The sequence below is a fragment of the Clarias gariepinus genome, chromosome 21 (genome assembly GCF_024256425.1).
Source record: "Clarias gariepinus isolate MV-2021 ecotype Netherlands chromosome 21, CGAR_prim_01v2, whole genome shotgun sequence".
NCBI lineage: Eukaryota > Metazoa > Chordata > Actinopteri > Siluriformes > Clariidae > Clarias > Clarias gariepinus.
In genome coordinates this window covers 3646855-3666760 of record NC_071120.1, presented here as the reverse complement: position 1 = coordinate 3666760, position 19906 = coordinate 3646855, and the positions used below count along the sequence as shown (strand labels likewise).

At 38.3% G+C, this 19906-nt stretch overlaps 1 protein-coding gene across 1 annotated transcript; it reads right to left on the bottom strand.

Moving 5' to 3' along the window:
• Nucleotides 1-8050: 8050 nt before the first annotated feature.
• LOC128509205 (BOLA class I histocompatibility antigen, alpha chain BL3-7-like) lies at nt 8051-15449 on the bottom strand. The gene is made up of 7 exons (XM_053480829.1): nt 15219-15449; nt 12981-13247; nt 11114-11383; nt 8742-9023; nt 8552-8659; nt 8313-8339; nt 8051-8214 (listed from the first exon to the last, which is right to left on the bottom strand). Exons 1-7 carry the CDS (start codon nt 15286-15288, stop codon nt 8141-8143), a joined length of 1098 nt encoding a protein of 365 aa, XP_053336804.1. The 5' UTR covers nt 15289-15449; the 3' UTR covers nt 8051-8140.
• Nucleotides 15450-19906: the final 4457 nt, after the last annotated feature.

The following is a 19906-nucleotide window of genomic DNA, read 5'->3' as shown; positions in this document are numbered from 1 at the left end:
ACCATGTTGATGCCAACCTTAAACAGAAAAAAATGAAAGTAAAAATTTTGTTAAAGAGCAAAGATTAAACTGAATGAGACTATTAATTTAGCGTGTAATAGGATTGATACTAAATAAAAAAATGACAAAGCTGTCCATTAAGATAGGGTATAGGTAACCTGAAACAAACATGGAGACAGCTACTACCAACAATAAAACAGCAAAATAAGCATGGCTTTTAGGATACAGCTCCATAATATATATATTTTTTAAATCACACTAGTTAACGTGGTTGCTAACGCTAGCAACCTATCTAAATGCCTGCGTCATGCTAGCACTACAGTTAACAGTTTAGCATTCATTCATCACTTCACCATCTTCGTCACTCCGCAAACATTCTACAGAGAAAGATAAAAAGCTCAGACATCTTATCCGTTTCTTTCACACACAGGTGTTGTTCTTTGGCTAACTATAGCAGCTATTGTCAGCTAAATTATCTTACCTCAGACCAGCCTGAAAGTTTAAGTGTAACCTTAACACGGTAACAGTAATAAATCTCACATATAGTAATAATTTTTTGGTCATATGTGACTTAGGTGAGTGAACATGTGTATACAGACCTTGTATTTAACGCCATTTCCCCTTAAATGTGTGTGGAGAATGAACCGTCATCAGTGCTCAAAAGAGTAAACACAAAGCTGACAGCCGCTGAATCCACCGGTGAACTTTGGGGGAGGAGCCAATCAAACTTCAAGCCAACAGCTGGGTTACACAAAAACTACCCAACTCTCTGTAAATAACCCAGAAAAATGACCCAACAGAGGCAACCAAGCGCTTAGGTAGAAAAAACAACCCAGCGTTTTTTAGTGTGTATGCTTGGGTTCAATGTCCATTTTGAAGAACAATTTGTGACAAAGCTTTACCTTCCTGGCTGATGTCTGGAGATGCTACTTCAATATATCCACATAATCTTTCTTCCTCATGATGCCTTCTGTTTTGGAAGTGCACCAGTCCTTCCTGGAGCAAAGAATCTTCACAACATGATGCTGGTACCCCAGTGTTTCAGGGTTGGGATGGTGGTCTTTGGCTTACAAGCCTCGACCTTTTTCCTCATGAGAACAATCATTATGGCCAAACAATTTCCTTTTTGTTTTATTAGACAAGAGGACATTTCTTCAAAACGTAATTGTCCCCATGTGCATGTGTGTATCTTTTGATTTTTCCATGATATCAAACAAAGAGGGACTGTGTCTGAAGGTAGACCTTATACACACACATGTACACCAACAGTTGACTCAAAGGATGAGAAGTTCCTAAAGTCATGACATAATTTTCAGTCGTTATTGTTTCATGAATTAACAAAATCTTCAAACTCCTGTTTTATTTTGAGTATTGTGTATAGAATGATGAGGAAATAAAGAATTTGAATATATATTAAAAGGAGTGTGGAAGATAAAATATGAAAAACTTCAAAGAGTCTGAAAACTTTCCAGTGGCATTCTGTGTGTGTGTGTGTGTGTTTTTTTACCTGTAGTGTGATTAAAGTTCTTCATCATTATGTATATTAAGACTAGCTGTGAGTCTCGCCTGAAACTCCTGATAAACCTGTGTGTCTGTTCCAGTAATGTGGCTCTTTAACAGTGACCTTTAGTATGCAGGTCTTTGGGATCGCCTTCTTGATGTTACTGTCGTAGAACTCAAACTCCTGTCCGTCCATCAGATCCACAATGGTGAATTCTGAGACATTTAAACCTGGTGTAACTGCAGTGTAGATGTACTGCAAAGAGTGTGTGACTAAACATGTAAAAATACACATTAACTCTAATACACCAAAAAATTACATAATTCTTTTAAATATCAGCAAAATAAACGTGAATAAAGAAGTTAATTTTTTACTAAAAATATATAATTTTATTTTTAAATAAAATGTATTGTATATTGTCCTCTTCCTGCACATACTGTGAACACAAAAGTTTAAAGTTGTTGTTTCATCTGCCCAGAACCCTCTATGATAAAGAGAGTAAACATTACAGAACTCACCTGCTGATGAAAGATGAAGAGAAAATGTGAGGAAAACCAGAGCTTTTTTACCTGCACTGCAGCGACACATCTCTCAGTATAAACACTCCTACAGTACAACTCTAAACTAACACTAATATATCTCCCCCCTGTTACCATGTTTAGAAACAGAGAGTCTCCCAGTTCCATGAGACCTGATGCAGATCTCGGCCGGCCGGCTGGTGTACGGTAATTACATTAGTCTTACAGCAACCACAAGCTGTCGTAGTGAGGAAACCCCCTCAGCAGCACATTGTCGATCTTGTGTCCAAGAATGTTCCCACTTCCAGATGTGTTTGGCTTACCCTCACCCCACACCAGTTTTGTTTAAGCTCTGGAATGGAAGTGAAAGGACATTTTTAGGCCTTTTCACAAAAACCTTCAGAAACCTGCAGCGTTTTATTACTGTTAACACAACCAGCAGTTCGTTATTTGTTGTTGTAATAGATTACAATAACAAATAACGTAAAAGATTTTCTTGGATGTTTGTAATGAGATTTTTTTATTTATAATGTTATAAACAGTGGATTGCTATCAGCACTGGATTTATTTTATACACAAGGTTTGTGATTATTCAAACTGATGTGGGTTTATAACAAATATTTGATTCTTTTCAAAAATCACTTTTCCCACATTGGTAATACAGTGTCTATTTTTGCTTTACAATATGGTGTTGTTTTTTTATACAAACAGATTTGCCTAATTTAGCCAAGAGAGCAGGCTGCTGGAACACATCCTGACAGATGAGACTTAAGGGGTGCAGGTGCGCCGTCCCTTAACCCTCTGAGGTCCGGGGTGATTTTGGGGCCCTTGAGATGTTTAGACATGCTCTAATATTTGTGCTTTTTTCAGCTACTTATAATATAGTATTGACCTGTAATTTTCTTTAAATCAGCACAAAATGTTATACGATAATACATGACCAAAATGAATGTATGTGTTTACATTTTTTAGGAAAAATATATTATGCGTGGTTAGTAGGTTTTGTGAAAATAAAAGTAGCTTAAATAAGGCCATAAAACTCATGCAGAACATTTGTTCACAAGACTTTTTGAGAACTGGGCTGGTGGACTTGTGTTTTTGCTTCAAAATGAAGTGAAAATGATCTTTTTTACTTGCTCACAGAAAACAATATAGTGATTAACATTTCTTAAGTCACTTGAATTTTATAGCTGAAGGTTAAAAGAAATCCAAATATTGCATAATCTACAAATGTTGCCTATAGTAAGGTAATAAATCACATTTACTCAAATGTCAGAGTGTCCTACTTTTTGTTTAAAATATTTTAGTTATTTTAGGTGAACTTTAGGTTAAATAAGGGTTTCTCTTATGAGAGAAGACTACTTATTTATGAGTGATGCTTTACTTGCCCCCAGTCTTGTCCTCATAGGCAATTTAACATACAGTACGTTTAATCGTTTGCACTTGGGTTTTGTTGTTGCAAGTTTCCCGTCAAATAACACACAGAGTGATTACCTGTTCACACACAAAGGATCCAGCAGACCTAAATGAACTTCCTCTAAATCAGAAACAAGTTTCCTGAATAAAAATTATAAAATTCATGGTGTATTAAATGACATTTATATGGACTCAGTTTTCTTACTCTCTCACCTAGTTAAAGTTAGTGGTTAGAGGTTAGACCTTTATTAGTATCTCACGATCCAGTTCAGCCTAAAGCTTCACATTTAGATTTTCAGTGCTTTACAGGTATAGGACAAGAAGAGCTTTATAAAGCTATCACCTCAGCTAAATCAACAACGTGTCTGTTAGACCCAATCCCAACCAGATTTTTGTAAGAAGTAATGCATACGGTTGTAGAGCCACTTCTAAACATTATTAATTCTTCATTATATCTAGGTCACGTCCCTAAACCTTTCAAGTTGGCAGTTATTAAGCCAATTCTTAAAAAAACTAATTTGGACGCGAATTAAATAACAAATTAAAGACCGATTTCAAACCTTCCGTTTATATCAAAAATATTAGAAAAAGTAGTATCACCTCAAAAATGCACATTCTTGCAGGAAAACAACATCTTTGAAGAATTTCAGTTAGGTTTCAGGCCCATCATAGTACAGAAACTGCACTAGTTAAGACTGCAAACGACTTGTCTTTAGCTTTGGACCAAGGCTGCATCTCAATACTAGTCTTACTTGATCTTAGTGCTGCATTCGACACTATAGATCATAATATTCTTATAGATCGCTTATAAAATCACATAGGTATTCAGGGACAGGCATTAAAATGGTTTAGATCATACCTGTCTGATCAATATTATTTCGTAGATCTAAATGGAGAACCGTCTGGTGTAATGCCAGTGAAATATGGGGACCCACAAGGGTCAGTTTTAGGACCTCTGCTGCTCTCAATATACATGCTTCCCTTGGGTAACATCATTAGAAGACATGGGATTAGTTTCCACTGTTATGCTAATGATACCCAATTATATATCTCAACTAAACCAGACGAAATACCCAAGTTGTCTAGACTGAGTGGACGTAAAAGATTGGATGACCAATAACTTTCTTTTACTAAATTCAGATAAGACAGAGATATTACTTATCGGCCCAAAAAACAGCACACAACAGCTTTCAAAAAAATTCAGCCTGCGTTTAGAAGGATGTACTGTTACTACTAGCTCGACAGTAAAAGACCTGGGCATAATATTAGACAGTAACTTGTCCTGTAAAAATAATATTTCCAATATCACAAAAACAGCTTTTTTCCATCTTAGAAATATTGCCAAGCTTAGGAGCATATTATCCGTATCTGATGCAGAAAAGCTAGTTCATGCATTCATGACTGTTACAGAACCGGGTGTGGACATGACATGAGACATTGTGGCAGAGGTGATTTGCTGGAATGAGTCTTTAATAAGGAAACCAGAACATAAACAGACACCAAACCGAACTTAAACATAAACTATCCTGACCTAGCAGATTTAGAAGTTAACCTAAACATAACTTTATCAAAAATTAAACACAACAGAATAAGTTAACATAACAGGCTAGGAGCTAACATATCAGTCTAGGAGCTAACATAACAGTCTAGGAGCTAACATACAGTAACAGGAATACCACAGACCAGGAGACGTGGAGCATTGCATGCACAGAAACATACCAAGGATAACTCAACAAGAGTAACTTCAACAAATGCACAACGAAAGGGAAATCAAACACAAGACTATTTATAAGAAACATAATTAGCTACCTCGAATCAGGTAAGCACTCTAATCACAAATTGGACAAGTGCAAATTGGGAAATGGAGTTCAACTTAACAAATAACAAAGGAACTCAAAATGGCATTTCTGCGCATGGCGCCCTCTGCTGGCGTTCCGTGACATCACCCCTACCCAACGGCGCTCCGTTGCGCCCAACCGAGGTCCAGGACATCCCCCCCAAGGTCTCATTACGCTGGCTCACAGGGTGGAGACGGAGGAGAAAGCTCGACGTCGTCATAGCAGGGCGGAGGAAGAGTTGGATCGCAGGGCGGAGGTGGAAGCTCAACGTCATCAGCGACAAAGCACAGCAAAGGAGGAAGAGCTGGATTGTCGAAGTAGACGAAACACGGCAGGTGACATGGAAGGTCTGGGCCCACAGGGGGGCTCTCTAGAAGGTCTGGGCCCGCTACAGAGCGACGGACCCCCAACAAGCTCTATGGGGTGACGGAGCCCTCCACCGGGCTCTCTGGAGCGACAGAGCAATCCACTGGGCTCTCTGGAGCGACGAAGCCCTCTACTGGGATCTCTGAAGCGACAGAGCACTCCACTGTCTCCCTGTTGAGCTGGGCGAGCTGATCTCGGAGTAGTGCCCCCAACTTCAGCAGGCCCGACATATGTCAATCTGCTCTATGAGCTCACCGGCCAGTTGTTGGAGCTCTAACCACCTCCGTCGATGCTCCTCGCTCTCCAGATTGTTCCGCCGGATGGCAAGCTGGCTACCCAAAATGCCTGCTTGCCCCGGCGTCACAGTCTCAGGCCCCCCAAAAAAATTTCAAGGGGAAGCCTCTCCACTATGCCACTGTTTTGGTCGTGCATTCTGTTGAAGTTATCCTTGTTGAGTTATCCTTGGAATGTTTCTGCGTCATGAAATGCTCCGCATCTTTTGGTCCGTGGTATTCCTGTTATGTTAGCTCCTAGACTGTTATGTTAGCTCCTAGACTGATATGTTAGCTCCTAGACTGTTATGTTAACTCTTATTCTGTTGTGTTTAAGTTTTGATAAAGTTATGTTTAGGTTAACTTCTAAATCTGCTAGGTCAGGATAGTTTATGTTCAAGTTCGGTTTGGTGTCTGTTTATGTTCTGGTTTCCTTATTAAAGACCCATTCCAGCAAATCACCTCTGCCACTATATCTCATGTCATGTCCACACCCCGGTTCCGAAACAATGACCTCCAGACTGGACTATTGTAATGCATTACTACTGTAGGTGGTTGTCCTGCAACCTCAATAAACAAGCTTCAGTTAGTCCAAAATGCAGCCGCTAGGGTTCTCACTAGATCCAGAAAATATGATCATATAACCCCAATATTATCATCCCTGCATTGGCTACCTATTCAGTTTAGAATTAATTACAAAATAGTACTACTTACATACAAGGCTTTAAATGGTTTAGCTCCCACATACCTAACCAGTCTTCTGATATGCTACAATCCACCACGTTCCTTAAGATCACAAAACTCTGGACTTCTGGTAGTTCACAGAATTTTTAAATCTACAAAAGGGGGTAGGGCTTTTTCATATTTAGCTCCAAAGCTTTGAAATAGTCTTCCAGACAGTGTTTGGGGCTCAGACACTGTTTCCCAGTTTAAAAGTAGACTCAAGACGCATCTCTTTAATCTGGCATACGCGTAACTCATCCTATAACCTCATACTCCAGTACCCCTATCCTGAATGGCAACTACGCTAATTCTCTCCATCTGTTCTGTATTTTTCTACCCATCCTGAGGCATCTGGAGATTGTACCAGCTTCAGTAGACAAAGGCCAACCCTCCAAGGTTCTTGAGCCATTCAGAGAAGGACCAGCTCCAGCTGGATTCTGCTTTATGATGGTTGGAGCTACACGTGCTGCTCCTGTGCTTCCAGTAAACCAGATTCCATCTGTCCTCTGCACCTACTGACTCATCCCTATGCTGAACTGGACTTTATGTTAATTTAAAGAACTTCTGTTATACTGCACTTTCACCTGCACAACACACATGATGTTATATAATTTCTATCTGTTATCACCCAAATGAGGATGGGTTCCCTGTTGAGTCTGATTCCTCTCAAGGTTTCTTCCTATTGCCATCTCAGGGAGTTTTTCCTTGCCACTGTCGCCGTCACCCTTGGCTTGCTCATCAGAGACATTTCATTCATTCATCTTATTATTATCTAGACACATTTTACTCACACATACACCCTTCCAAAAATTTTATATAAAAAAAAAATCTTTAATTTTTGTGAAGCTGCTTTTAGACAATGACCATTGTTAAAAGCGCTATATAAATAAAATTCTATTGAATTGAAATACAGTAGCCACTAATTTCCAAAAAACTATATAGATATTCACATATTATAGACATTCAGATACAGACATATATAGAAAATTCACAGATCTGTATAGATATTCACAGATTATAGACATTTCAGACATATAGATATACAGACAGATATAGACATTCACAGATCTGTAAAGCCGAGACACAACATCATCTACTGCTCCACTAAAGTAAACTCAGCCATTTGGATTCAATGTACCAATTTCACTGTACCAGTTTTACAGCTCCCTAATTTATGAAACACTTAAGAAAACAACACATTTCAGTAATAAATGTAAATAATATAACAGAACATGACACCTTTACAGTTGATGAACAAAATATTAACAGAAAAAAATCCAAAATATAATAAACAGATATGAGAACATCTATAAACCAGCTTCTATTTTGTAGCTGATCTTGATAAACCTCAGTATGTGGTATAATAAACACTTTGGTACAATCTTAATAAAAAGTGATAAGCACTGGTGCACATTATTAACAACTTACTGACCGATAACTAACTTAAAAAATATGACAAAATAAATACACTTTAAAAGTGTTTATGAACTCATGGGAGTCATTGCTTTAGTCCAAGCACAGTGTGTCGTTGTCCCCACAGTTACACTTTAAGCTTGTATTTGAAGAATCTCCTTCAGAGGCTGTAAAACATTCACATCCATCAAAAAGTGACTAAACACTGTGTATAAATAATGTAGTGGTTTTAAACATCATTTATGGATTATAAAGGTTCACTTACAGGGTTTGGGTGGAACAGGTCTGAAGCCTGAAACACAGATGATGGACAGACAGTTAGTATCAAATCTGTCTATCGGATTTACTTTCACAAGACAATTAGTCAATATCAGCTTATTGTCTCGTCTAATTTATCAGTTCAACTTGAACAGAAGCAAAATATTCATCAGATCCCCTTTCAGGAATTAGAAAGTGTAAATCTGTTCTCTAAAAACTTCCCATCTGCCTCCTTCCTCCTCTCACCAGAGTTCTTCTTCTTCCAGACCACAATTCCAGCAACAACAGCGACGAGAGCAGCGAGAGCCGCGAGAGCCGCGACTACAGCAGTGATGATAGCAATCGGTGCTCCACCTGTTAAATCAGCACAGAGTCTTTATTATCTGCTGCAGCAAGAAATCAGCTTTCACTCTCTACAGCTCTAGTTTATTAGGACCTTTTGGTACTTCTCGCACTAACTCCTTCTCCAAGCTGCTGTGCTGAACCACGCAGGTGTAGTTGTGTTTGTGCAGCTCCTCAGCTGGGACTTTCAGAATGATTCTCTTCTGGAAGCTTCCATCCTGGTTGGGTAACGTCTCTCTGAGCTCCACGTCCTCATGCACGTCCTCTCCGTCCTTCTGCCAGGTGATATTTAGTGCTTTGGGAAAGAAACCTGTAGCGTGACACACCACCTCTGGATAAGAAGACTGTTTATGGAACAATGACACCTTTGGATGAACTGCAGAGACACAGACATCAATATTAAAGCAATGATGTCCCCCACACTGAAATTAAACATTTAAACATTTTTGACTACTGTACCGTGAGGTAAAAGACAGTTTAGGTCATATGAGAAAAAAATATGTATTTGCAATTTTTTTCACAATTCATGTCACAAATTTGTAAGTATGGTTGTGGTCAATCTCCATGTCTCACTCAGTCTGATGTCTGGAGATGTTGCCTTAATATATCCACATAATATTCCTTCCTCATAATGTCACATTTACATTTACATTTAGGCATTTGGCAGATGCTCTTATCCAAAGTGACTTACAAAAAGTGTTTTAAAGTTTACAGTACATCATTGGATACATACTTACACTGGGTTAACTGGGGGGGGGGGGGGGGGGGGGGCGTGGATGAATGCCGCCCTCGATCCCTTAGAGATGGTGGGATGTGCAGTGCTGGAGGATCGGAGGGAACGTGGTGCAGTGCGTGGTGTGATTAGATCAGAGAGGTAAGTGGGTGCTGGGCCATTTTTAGCTTTGTAGGCGAGCATCAGCATTTTAAACTTGACGCAGGCAGATACAGAAAGCCAGTGCAGGGAGCGGAGGAGTGGGGTGGTGTGGGAGAACTTGGGAAGGTTAAAAACGAGACGTGCTGCTGCATTCTGGATCAGTTGCAGAGGACGAATCATGGACAGAGGCAGGCCTGCCAGGAGTGAGTTGCACTAGTCCAGTCTTGAAATAACAAGGGACTGAACAAGCACCTGAGTAGCCTGTGAAGAAAGAAATGGGCGAATTCTTCCGTTATTCTAAAGAAGAAATGGACAAGAGCGAGTAAGGTTAGCGATGTGTGGGGAAAATGACAGATGATTGTCCACGGTTACCCCAAGATTGTGGGCGGTGGTTGAAGGAGTGATTTGGTGTTGTCCAGGGAAATAACAAGGTCTTGACCTGGGGATGAGTCAACATCCCTTATTGAGCAACATGATGCTGCCTGCTCCGTGCGTCATGGTTGGAATGGTCTTCTTTAGCTTGTAAGCCTCCCCTTTTTCTTCCAGTCAATGATGTCAGCAAGGCCAACAGTTCACTATTTGTTTAACCAGACCAGAGGACATTTATCCAAAAAGTAAGTCCCCAAGTACAGCTTTAAACTTTAGTCTGGCTATTTACTGTATGTTGGTTTTGAAGCAGTGGCTTCTTACTTTCTGGGAGGTGTTTTACTGTGGATATAGATGATTTTGTCCCTGTTTCTTGCAGTGTCTTCACAAGCTCCTTTGCTGTTGTTCTGGGATTGATTGGTGACACCCATGGTGTTTATACTGGTGTAGTATTGTTTGTAAAGATGAACGTGGTCCTGTCAGGCATTTAGAAATTGCTCTTAAGAAGGAACCAGACTTGTGCAGGTCCACACCAGGTGTTCGCTGATTTATTTAATAAATTTAATTTAATTGGCATTCAAGAGGCATTAAGTCTGAAGGTACAGTAGACATTAAAATATACTCAAGTACTGTACACCCAATTTGCGAATTGATCAAATAATGAGACGGTTCTAAATGACCTAATCTTCAGTCTTTATTGTTTATTGAATTAAAAAACATTCTAAACATTAACTTTGTCATTAAATGATGAGGAGAAAAAATAATTGAATCCATTTTAAGAGGAGTGTGAAACATACAATATGGAAAACTTTAAAGGGTCTAAAAACTTTCCAGCAGCACTCTATTTTTGTGTGTGTGTGTGTGTGTGTGTGTGCGCGCATGTACATATAAAAATTACATATATAATACTCACTCACTCACTCATCTTCTATACCGCTTTATCCTGTAGAATAAAGGACTTAGGGCACAAGGCAGGGTACACCCTGGACAGGGTGCCAATCCATCGCAGGGCACACACACACACACTAATTCACACACTACAGACAATTTGGAAACGCCAATTAGCGTAACCTGCATATCTTTGGACTGAAGTACAGAAGTATGCATTATGTACAATTTAAAAGCTGTACAGGATTGTGGGGTGTGTTGTAGTGAAGGAGTGTGTAAGTATTATGTTCAGTATCAATGTACAAGTGTGTGTTACAGTACCAGGTCACAGACTTCACCTTTCCTCTCCAGAGTCTCTCTGCCATAAGACACGTACTGATTTATCCTCTGGATACAGTCGGTGCTCACATAGTTCTTCTGGCCATCAGTACTCAAACCATTAATATAATCCCAAATCCGATCACTGATCACAACTCCAGGTTTGGCTGTAATCCAGGTTTTAGTTGTTACATTCAGACAGAGGAAATCTTCTCCATCATATCCTAACCGCACATACCCGGTTCTGTCATCAAACTCACAGCCATACATCCATTGTAATGTGTGAATTCCTGTAGTTTACACACACACACACACACACACACACACACACACACACACACACAGACGAATGTGATGAGCGTCAGTGAGTCCATGTGCTGCACTCTATATTAAAACATCTCTATATAGAGTGCAGCACATGGACTCTATATTGTAACGTCACACAATCTTTATTTATTTCCCAATCACTCACTACACATTTTATTCATATTTATGTACTCATTCAATTGATCTATATTTTTCTAGTGATTTTCCCACTCATATTACATGCAAAAGATTTGCTTTTTAAGATCACAGCTATAAGGATTAATGACATGTAAGTGGAACCTTGGATTGCGAGCATAATTCATTCTGGAAACATGCTTCTATAGCAAAACACTTGCATAATAAAGTGATTTTTCCCAATAAGAAATAATAAAATAATTTTATCGGGCATGACTTTAGATGGCCTTTCTGTTCTATCTAGTGCAACAGTGAAAGACCTTGGTGTAGTTATAGATTCTGGTTTTGCTTTTGAAGATCATGTAGATAATATTACCAGGATAGCATTCTTTCACCTCAGAAATATTGCCAAGATAAGAAATATATTGTTACTAAACGACGCAAAAAAAAAATAGTTTATGTTTTTATCACCTTTAGGTTGGACTATTGTAATGCCTTACTGTCTGGTTGTTCAACTAGGTGCATAAAACTGCTTCAGTTAGTCCAGAATGCAGCAGCGAGAGTCCTCACTAGAACCAGAAGATATGAGCACATCAACCCTTATCTGCATTGGCTCCCTGTGAAATTTCGCATTGATTTTAAAATACTACTCTTGACATATAAAGCATTAAATGGTCTTGCGCCGCAGTACCTGAGTGAACTGCTAGTGTCTTACGAACCGCCATGTCTACTTCGATCAAAGGATGCAGGCTGCTTGTCAGTACCGCGTATTATGAAAAATACAGCTGGGGGTGGAGCTTTTTCTTACAAAGCCCCAAAATTATGGAATAGTCTTCCAAATAGTGTTCGGGACTCAGACACAGTCTCAGTGTATAAGTCCAGGCTAAAAACCTATTTATTTAGCCAAGCATTTGTAAATAGATTTGCCTTAGGTAAAGGAGCAGATCTGGGAGACTGGGAGAGAGACACATCTCCTAAACTGCCAGTGATCCAGACCCCCTCTGCCATATGCTCCTGTCTGACTCGTCCTGGTGCCCCGCTTCTGGTTGGAAATCTTGTCCCATGGAGGCCCCATGAGCATACAGTATGCTTAGGATATGTGTGGTGACTGGGGACCGTTCAACTTTACCACAAAGACAGTCCTGGCCTTGGCTGATGCAGTCAGCTTTTATCTGAGAACTTGTGACTGCAGTTGTTTAATAGTTTAGATCTGAAATGTCCTACTTTAAAGTCACTTCTGTTTTACTGAACTTCCAGCCTCTTAACACACAGTATGAGTGCAGATCAATCCCTGCTATCCGTTATCACCCAAATGAGGATGGGTTCCCTGTTGAGTCTGGTTCCTCTCAAGGTTTCTTCCTATTACCATCTTAGGGAGGTTTTAAAATGTAACATTATTTGCACATTGTGTGTGTGTGTGTGTGTGTGTGTGTGTGTGTGTTTTACCTGTAGTGTGATTAAAGTCCTTCATTACCATATTCAGACCGGTTTTGAAGTTCTTCTGCCAAAAGTGATAAAGTTCTGTGTGTCTGTTCCAGTAATTTGGTTCATTAACAGTGACCTTCAGTATCCACTCTGTCTTTGGAATCACCTTACTGAGGTCACTGTCGTAGTACTCAAACTCCTGTCCATCCACCAGACCCACAACAGTGAATTCTGGGACATTTATTCCTGGAGTAACTGCAGTGTAGAGGTACTGCAGAGAGTGTGTCACTGTAAATGTATAAAAACACACATTAACACAATGCTAGAAACTCAACTCTCTCTGTCTAACACACACATACAGCACACACAGGAATGCACACACACACACACACACACACACACGCACGCACGCACACATGCACACACAAATGCACACACACATGTTATATGTTTTATATATATATATATACTCAGCAAAAAAAGAAATGTCCCTTTTTCAGGACTGTGTATTTCAACAATAATGTTGTAAAAATCCAAATAACTTTACAGATCTTCACTGTAAAGGGTTTAAACAATGTTTTCCATGCATGTTCAATTAACCATAATCAATTAATTAACATGCACCTGTGGAATGGTCGTTAAGACCTTAACAGCTTACAGAAAGTAGGCATTTAAGGTCACAGTTCTAAAAACGCAGGACACTAAAGAGACTCGTCTACCGACTGTGAAAAACACCCAAAGAAAGATGCCCAGGGTCCCTGCTCATCTGCGTGAACGTGCATTAGGCATGCTGCAGGGAGGCATGAGGACCGCTGATGTGGCTAGGGCAATAAATCGCCATGTCCCCACTGTGAGACGCCTAAGACAGCGCTACAGGGAGACAGGAAGGACAGCTGATCATCCTCGCAGTGGAAGACCACGTGTAACAACACCTGCACAGGATTGGTACATCCGAATATCACACCTGCGTGACAGGTACAGGATGGCCACAACAACTGGCCGAGTCACACCAGGAACACACAATCCCTCCATCAGTGCTCAGACTGTCCGCAATAGGCAGTCCATGAGGAGGAGATGCACTGCAGTACTTCAAGCAGCTGGTGGCCACCAGATACTGACTGGTACTTTTGATTTATTTTGAGCCTCCCTTCATTCAGGGACACATTGGGAAACATTTTTAGTTTACGTCTTATGGTGTTGACTCTTTTAGTGTTCATACAAATATTTACACATTAAGCTTACTGAAAGTAAAAACAGTTGAAAGTCAGAGGACGTTTCTTTTTTTTGCTGAGTATATATATATATAAGCAGTTCAATGTAAAACACTCTCTTGGAACATCAGCACAACTTTAACATCAGCATAACATGTAAGAATGTTGTTTCTTCTTTCTGTACTATGAGAATTAAAATCCAAAGTTTAGGGAGTAAATAAATATAATAAAGAGAGTAAACGTTAACATCATAGAGTAAATAAATATAATAAACAGAGTAAACGTTAACATCATAGAGTAAATAAATATAATAAACAGAGTAAACGTTAACATCATAGAGTAAATAAATATAATAAACAGAGTAAACGTTAACATCATAGAGTAAATAAATATAATAAACAGAGTAAACGTTAACATCATAGAGTAAATAAATATAATAAACAGAGTAAACGTTAACATCATAGAGTAAATAAATATAATAAACAGAGTAAACGTTAACATCATAGAGTAAATAAATATAATAAACAGAGTAAACGTTAACATCATAGAGTAAATAAATATAATAAACAGAGTAAACGTTAACATCATAGAGTAAATAAATATAATAAAGAGAGTAAACGTTAACATCATAGAGTAAATAAATATAATAAAGAGAGTAAACGTTAACATCATAGAGTAAATAAATATAATAAAGAGAGTAAACGTTAACATCATAGAGTAAATAAATATAATAAAGAGAGTAAACATTAACATCATAGAGTAAATAAATATAATAAAGAGAGTAAACATTAACATCATAGAGTAAATAAATATAATAAAGAGAGTAAACATTAACATCATAGAGTAAATAAATATAATAAACAGAGTAAACATTAACATCATAGAGTAAATAAATATAATAAACAGAGTAAACATTAACATTATAGAGTAAATAAATATAATAAAGAGAGTAAACATTAACATTATAGAGTAAATAAATATAATAAACAGAGTAAACGTTAACATCATAGAGTAAATAAATATAATAAAGAGAGTAAACATTACAGACCTGCTGATGAAAGATGGAGAGAAAATGTGAGTAAAATCAGAGCTTTTATAACTACACTGCAGTGACACATCTCTCAGTCTAAAGCTTAAACTCTCATACAGTACAACTCTAAACTAACTTTAATCTCTCATTTACTGATTTAATCTTACACTTTAACTTTGGTGAACTCTGATAACCTCACTGATAGAAAGAAGTTTAAATCCTCCAGCTTAATATTTTACTTTATCTCTATTTAACTCTATGCACATCTGTTAAACTCAGTAATAGGAAATATCGGATCCTCCCACGGTGATGGAATGTTCAGTAAGAGGGAGTGTCCCGGCTCACTGCCGGGATTGTGTAAAAGTATGTTCCCTCTTCCAGATGTGTTTGGCCTACCCTTAACCTGACTCCAGTGAAACAGCGGAGAGAGCTGGACTTTGCTGTTTTGTTTAAGCTCTAGAATGGAAATGAAAGAAGACTTTCATACAAGGAAATAAAACTTACTAAAACCTGTGTTTTAGCGTTTTTTATATTACCAACAAATTACTGTTTGTTATTTTAATAATAAATCAATTAATTAAATTTCGAATGTTATCTTGGATGTTTTTATAAAAAATTATTTTTTTTTTAAATGTTATAAACAGTGGGTCACTATCAGTGCTCATTTAGTGCTCATAAGTTTTATTTTTAGGTGTTTGAGGAAAGTTTGTGCTGATTTAAACAATTGTGAATTTAAAATAAAGATTTGATCCCTTTTAAAAATCACATTTACTCTCAGTGGTAATACAGCGTCTCCTTTCGCTTTACGTTATGGTGTTGCTTTTGATACAACTGCAGTTGCATAAATTGGCCAATAGGGTGTGGTGTTGCCAGTTAAGACGAACTGTTGATGGAAATTACCTTTCTCCATGCTGCAACTTTTTGGTATATGAGACTTTAATAAAACCTTTGTGACTTTGTTCTTATCCAGTGTATGAATTACTTGCCTTTTTAGTGTTTTCACAATTTGCCACCACAGTTCTTGGTGTTGTCGGGAGAAATTCTGTGCTTAAGGAAGTCATTGAAGAATCCCGGGGAGGCGTAATCACTGATGCCTGACGGCTTTTTCACTTCATCTTGAACGCCCAAGTGTCAATCAAGCATGAGAGGGCCGGGGATTCACCATGTCGCCTAAACACTGGGTTTAGGTATTGAACTAATTTCGTGTGGTAAGGAAATTATACATGTATTTTTATTAAAGTTGTCAGAAATTCACTAAGAAATGCGCTTCCTCACAGTTCAATTTCAATTCAATTCAATTTTATTTATATAGCGCTTTTAACAATGGTCATTGTCTCAAAGCAGCTTCACAAAAATTAAAGAAATTCTTTTTTTTCCATAAAAAAAAAAAAAATTCTTTAATTTTTGTGAAGCTGCTTTGTGTACAGTGACTGAGATAGATTTAGACCTGGATTTATCACACGGGTAAGGGACCTGTAAAATACCCAAAAGTGCAAGGTGCATGAAAAGAGAGAATGGGTAATACAGGTTTACAAAAACCTGGCCCCACAGCGGACGCGCTCGGTGTAAGAACCTCCGGAGGTAAATCAAGTCAGGGTGCAAGGTGCACCGGTAGCAGTCAAGGGGACTGAGGTACTGGTGAAGTAGCGACACATATAAATTGACAAGTAAAAATCATAGGTAACAGCAAAACTAAAACTAAGATCTTGTTGAGTTCCTGTGGTAAAGATAACATCTAATTTATGTTTGAGAACTTTGGTCCTGAGTGACACAAGTAGAAATGTTGAATTCCTGTGGGAAAAAAGAAAATAAACAAAGAAAAGAGGGGAAATGTGGAATTATTGTGAACTGACCTGCTTTTGAGATGTGGATCATGCATTAGGGACAAAAAAAGCAATGAAGTTAGGGACAGGTCAAATCTCACAATCTCTCCAATGTGTTAAGACAGATCCTGACCTGGATGACTGTGCACCTCAAAAATGTCCACAACCTACTGCTACTGACTGCCCTCAAACCCATCATATAGCACTGCAGCGCCCGCCAAAAACACCAGTCCTGACCTCACCTGTGTCTTCATATATCAGAGAAACAGAAGCCGGACAATTGACTCAGCAGTGAGCCCCTGAAGGATGAGGAGCTGCTTACCTCTGAAAATTGCTCATGGTCGAACTGGACGTTTTGGAAGATGGAAGGAAACATCCTTGTGCACGATCCATTGAGCTGGAGAACTGGAGCAGGTCAACAAACAGCTGTCAGACACAAGACAGGCTGGAGGACATACATTGGGGACACCTGTATTTTATAAGAAATTTAGACCACATGAACCTACAGAGACTTTCAAAAAACTTTCAAGACAAGGACATGATGCAAAATCCAGTCTGAAAAACTCAACATAATCAGGAGTGTGTGACAAGGATCAAAATGTTGATTACAAACCTACAGAAGCCTACCCAGTGAGAATGGAGCAACTTCATATCTTAGTCATAAATATGAAACATCCACTGTGGGTACATACAGTATGTTAAATATGATCTTGAAGTATATCAGCAAAATGCCAACAATTAAATTGCAGCTCCATGGCAAACAACTATTTTTTGGTGGATTCTGTGCAATGAAAAAATTAAGCAGGTGAATTTGGCGATTTGGTGAAATAGAGTGGCAGATTCTTGAACTCTGTGGGCACTTCAGGACATACAGCTTGTGGAAACTTCATACAGACAAATGTGCTGCTTTTTCCAGGTGTGGATGATAAATTTTTACTTTTTGTTCTCTTATTGCTGCCCAGTAATCTATTTGGGTGAAAATTTCATATGTAAATTAAAAGCCTAAATATTTCACTGTTGTGAAATGTGATCCGTTGCCCTGGTTGTATGTGTATGAATGGAAGCTTTGCACTTCAGCTGTGAGTTCAGTAAATGCTATGATAATAGACAAAACACATGCATGCACCATACCTACTGCCACAGATTATATACCAGTACATGCATTACACTGTATGTGCACACACATCTCAAGATTTTCAGATGAGCCCAGATGTGTAGTAAATGTAGATATAAGCAGTGTGCACATGAGAAAGTGTCACACTTATGTCATTAGATGAATAGAAAGAATTGGGCCTTTGAGTGACATGTGGTACAGTATGAATGAGATTGATTGAGAATGAACCTCTCATCTGACATTAAAGTATAGCCTCAGGGAAACAAATCCTGATGCAATGCTGCTAAATCATGTGGTAAAGTGTTAAATACCTGGGTATTCAAATCCTCGCCAGGGGAAAAAATAGGTTATTATTATGTGAAGCTTTTTCCTTTATTTTGACAATTCATGTTCATCATCACTCACAAAAATGTATGGGCTAATGGCAAGCATAATGTAGGTTTAATCAATGGAAATTACCTAGCAGTGATCACCCCAAATTAAAATTTTAGGTCCTACAACATTCATACTGCATCCCCTTCTACTCAAGTCTTTAATAATTCCAGTGTTTAATTCTTTTAACCTTATTTAAAGCTGGTGTCATAGTACACACCATGACCTCCTTATTGTCCAGCAGAACAAGGTCATAAAGCCAAAGTCATATCAAAACTACAATTCATGTAAAACCAAGTCAAGTCTTTAGGATAGATTGTTTTGGCACAAGATTAAACTTTGGATCCAAGCAGTAATCCAAAACATTCAAAGTTCTAAAACAAAGATGTCGAGAAAAAATTGTCATTGTTGTAAAAGTGTTTTTACTGCAGATAAGTTATTATGATTTTTATAATCCTCGAGGCCCCGGTGAGCTACAGTATACTCTTATGGGAAGGGTCTACCGGCACACAGTGCGCTTAGTTGGACTCCGAAAGCAAGAGCAATTTTTCACTGAATTAAATTTGGCATTATAAACTACTTTAGTATTGGGTATTTCAAATTCTAAAAGGCTTTTTGCAAAAAATATTGACAAAAAATGTTTGCATGATTTCAGTTTTGCTACAGAAGCATAAAAAGAGAAAAAGAACAAGATCCATACTGTAGCTTATTTCTCAGCCAAATCAGATCCTGTAGCAGCAGGATCACCTTTGTGTTAATATGCCCTACCAGATAATAGCCTAAAGATATATAGTGGCTTACAGTAATTTGACATGTTTAATTCTTTGTGCACTTTCAGTACATTTCATACAAAAAAACATCACATTTATTTTCAACAGAGTGGTTAAATTACTTTGCTGAACTACAGTATAAACATCACTGTGAAAAGATGTATAGTTCTAACCCTGTAACTCTTCTTTCTACAGAAGGCAAAGGAGAACACCTCTGCTACTTTGCCCACTGTTAGCACTGTTACCCCTGTTAAACTTTGTTCCCCTCAGATTGATCCATAGGAAGTGCCACTACAGAATCCTGATATACAGTAAAATGATTGTGGATGGATCTGCACTTTGTGATATAAATCCCTGTTATCTGTTATCACCCAAATGAGGATGGGTTCCCTGTTGAGTCTGGTTCCTCTCAGGGTTTCTTCCTATTGCCATCTCAGGGAGTTTTTTTCTCGTTACTGTTGAGTCGTCGTCCTCGGCTTGCTTATCAGGGACAATCATATCATTTTGATTCATAAAGATTAACATTTCACACAAACTTCAATAAATCTTTTGGTGGTGAAAAGCTGCTTTACGACAATGCCAATTGTTAAAATTGAATTAAATACAGAAACAGGTGCTAACAGCAGT

Bases quoted from the DNA above. Each gene is read 5' to 3' on its own strand.
- LOC128509205 (XM_053480829.1), bottom strand. From the start codon at position 15,288: ATGTGTCACTGCAGTGTAGTTATAAAAGCTCTGATTTTACTCACATTT. The intron at 13,248-15,218 runs GTCTGTAATGTT...ATACATTTACAG, and splicing joins TCTCCATCTTTCATCAGCAG to TGACACACTCTCTGCAGTAC. The intron at 8,215-8,312 runs GTAAGTGAACCT...AATGTTTTACAG, and splicing joins ACCTGTTCCACCCAAACCCT to CCTCTGAAGGAGATTCTTCA.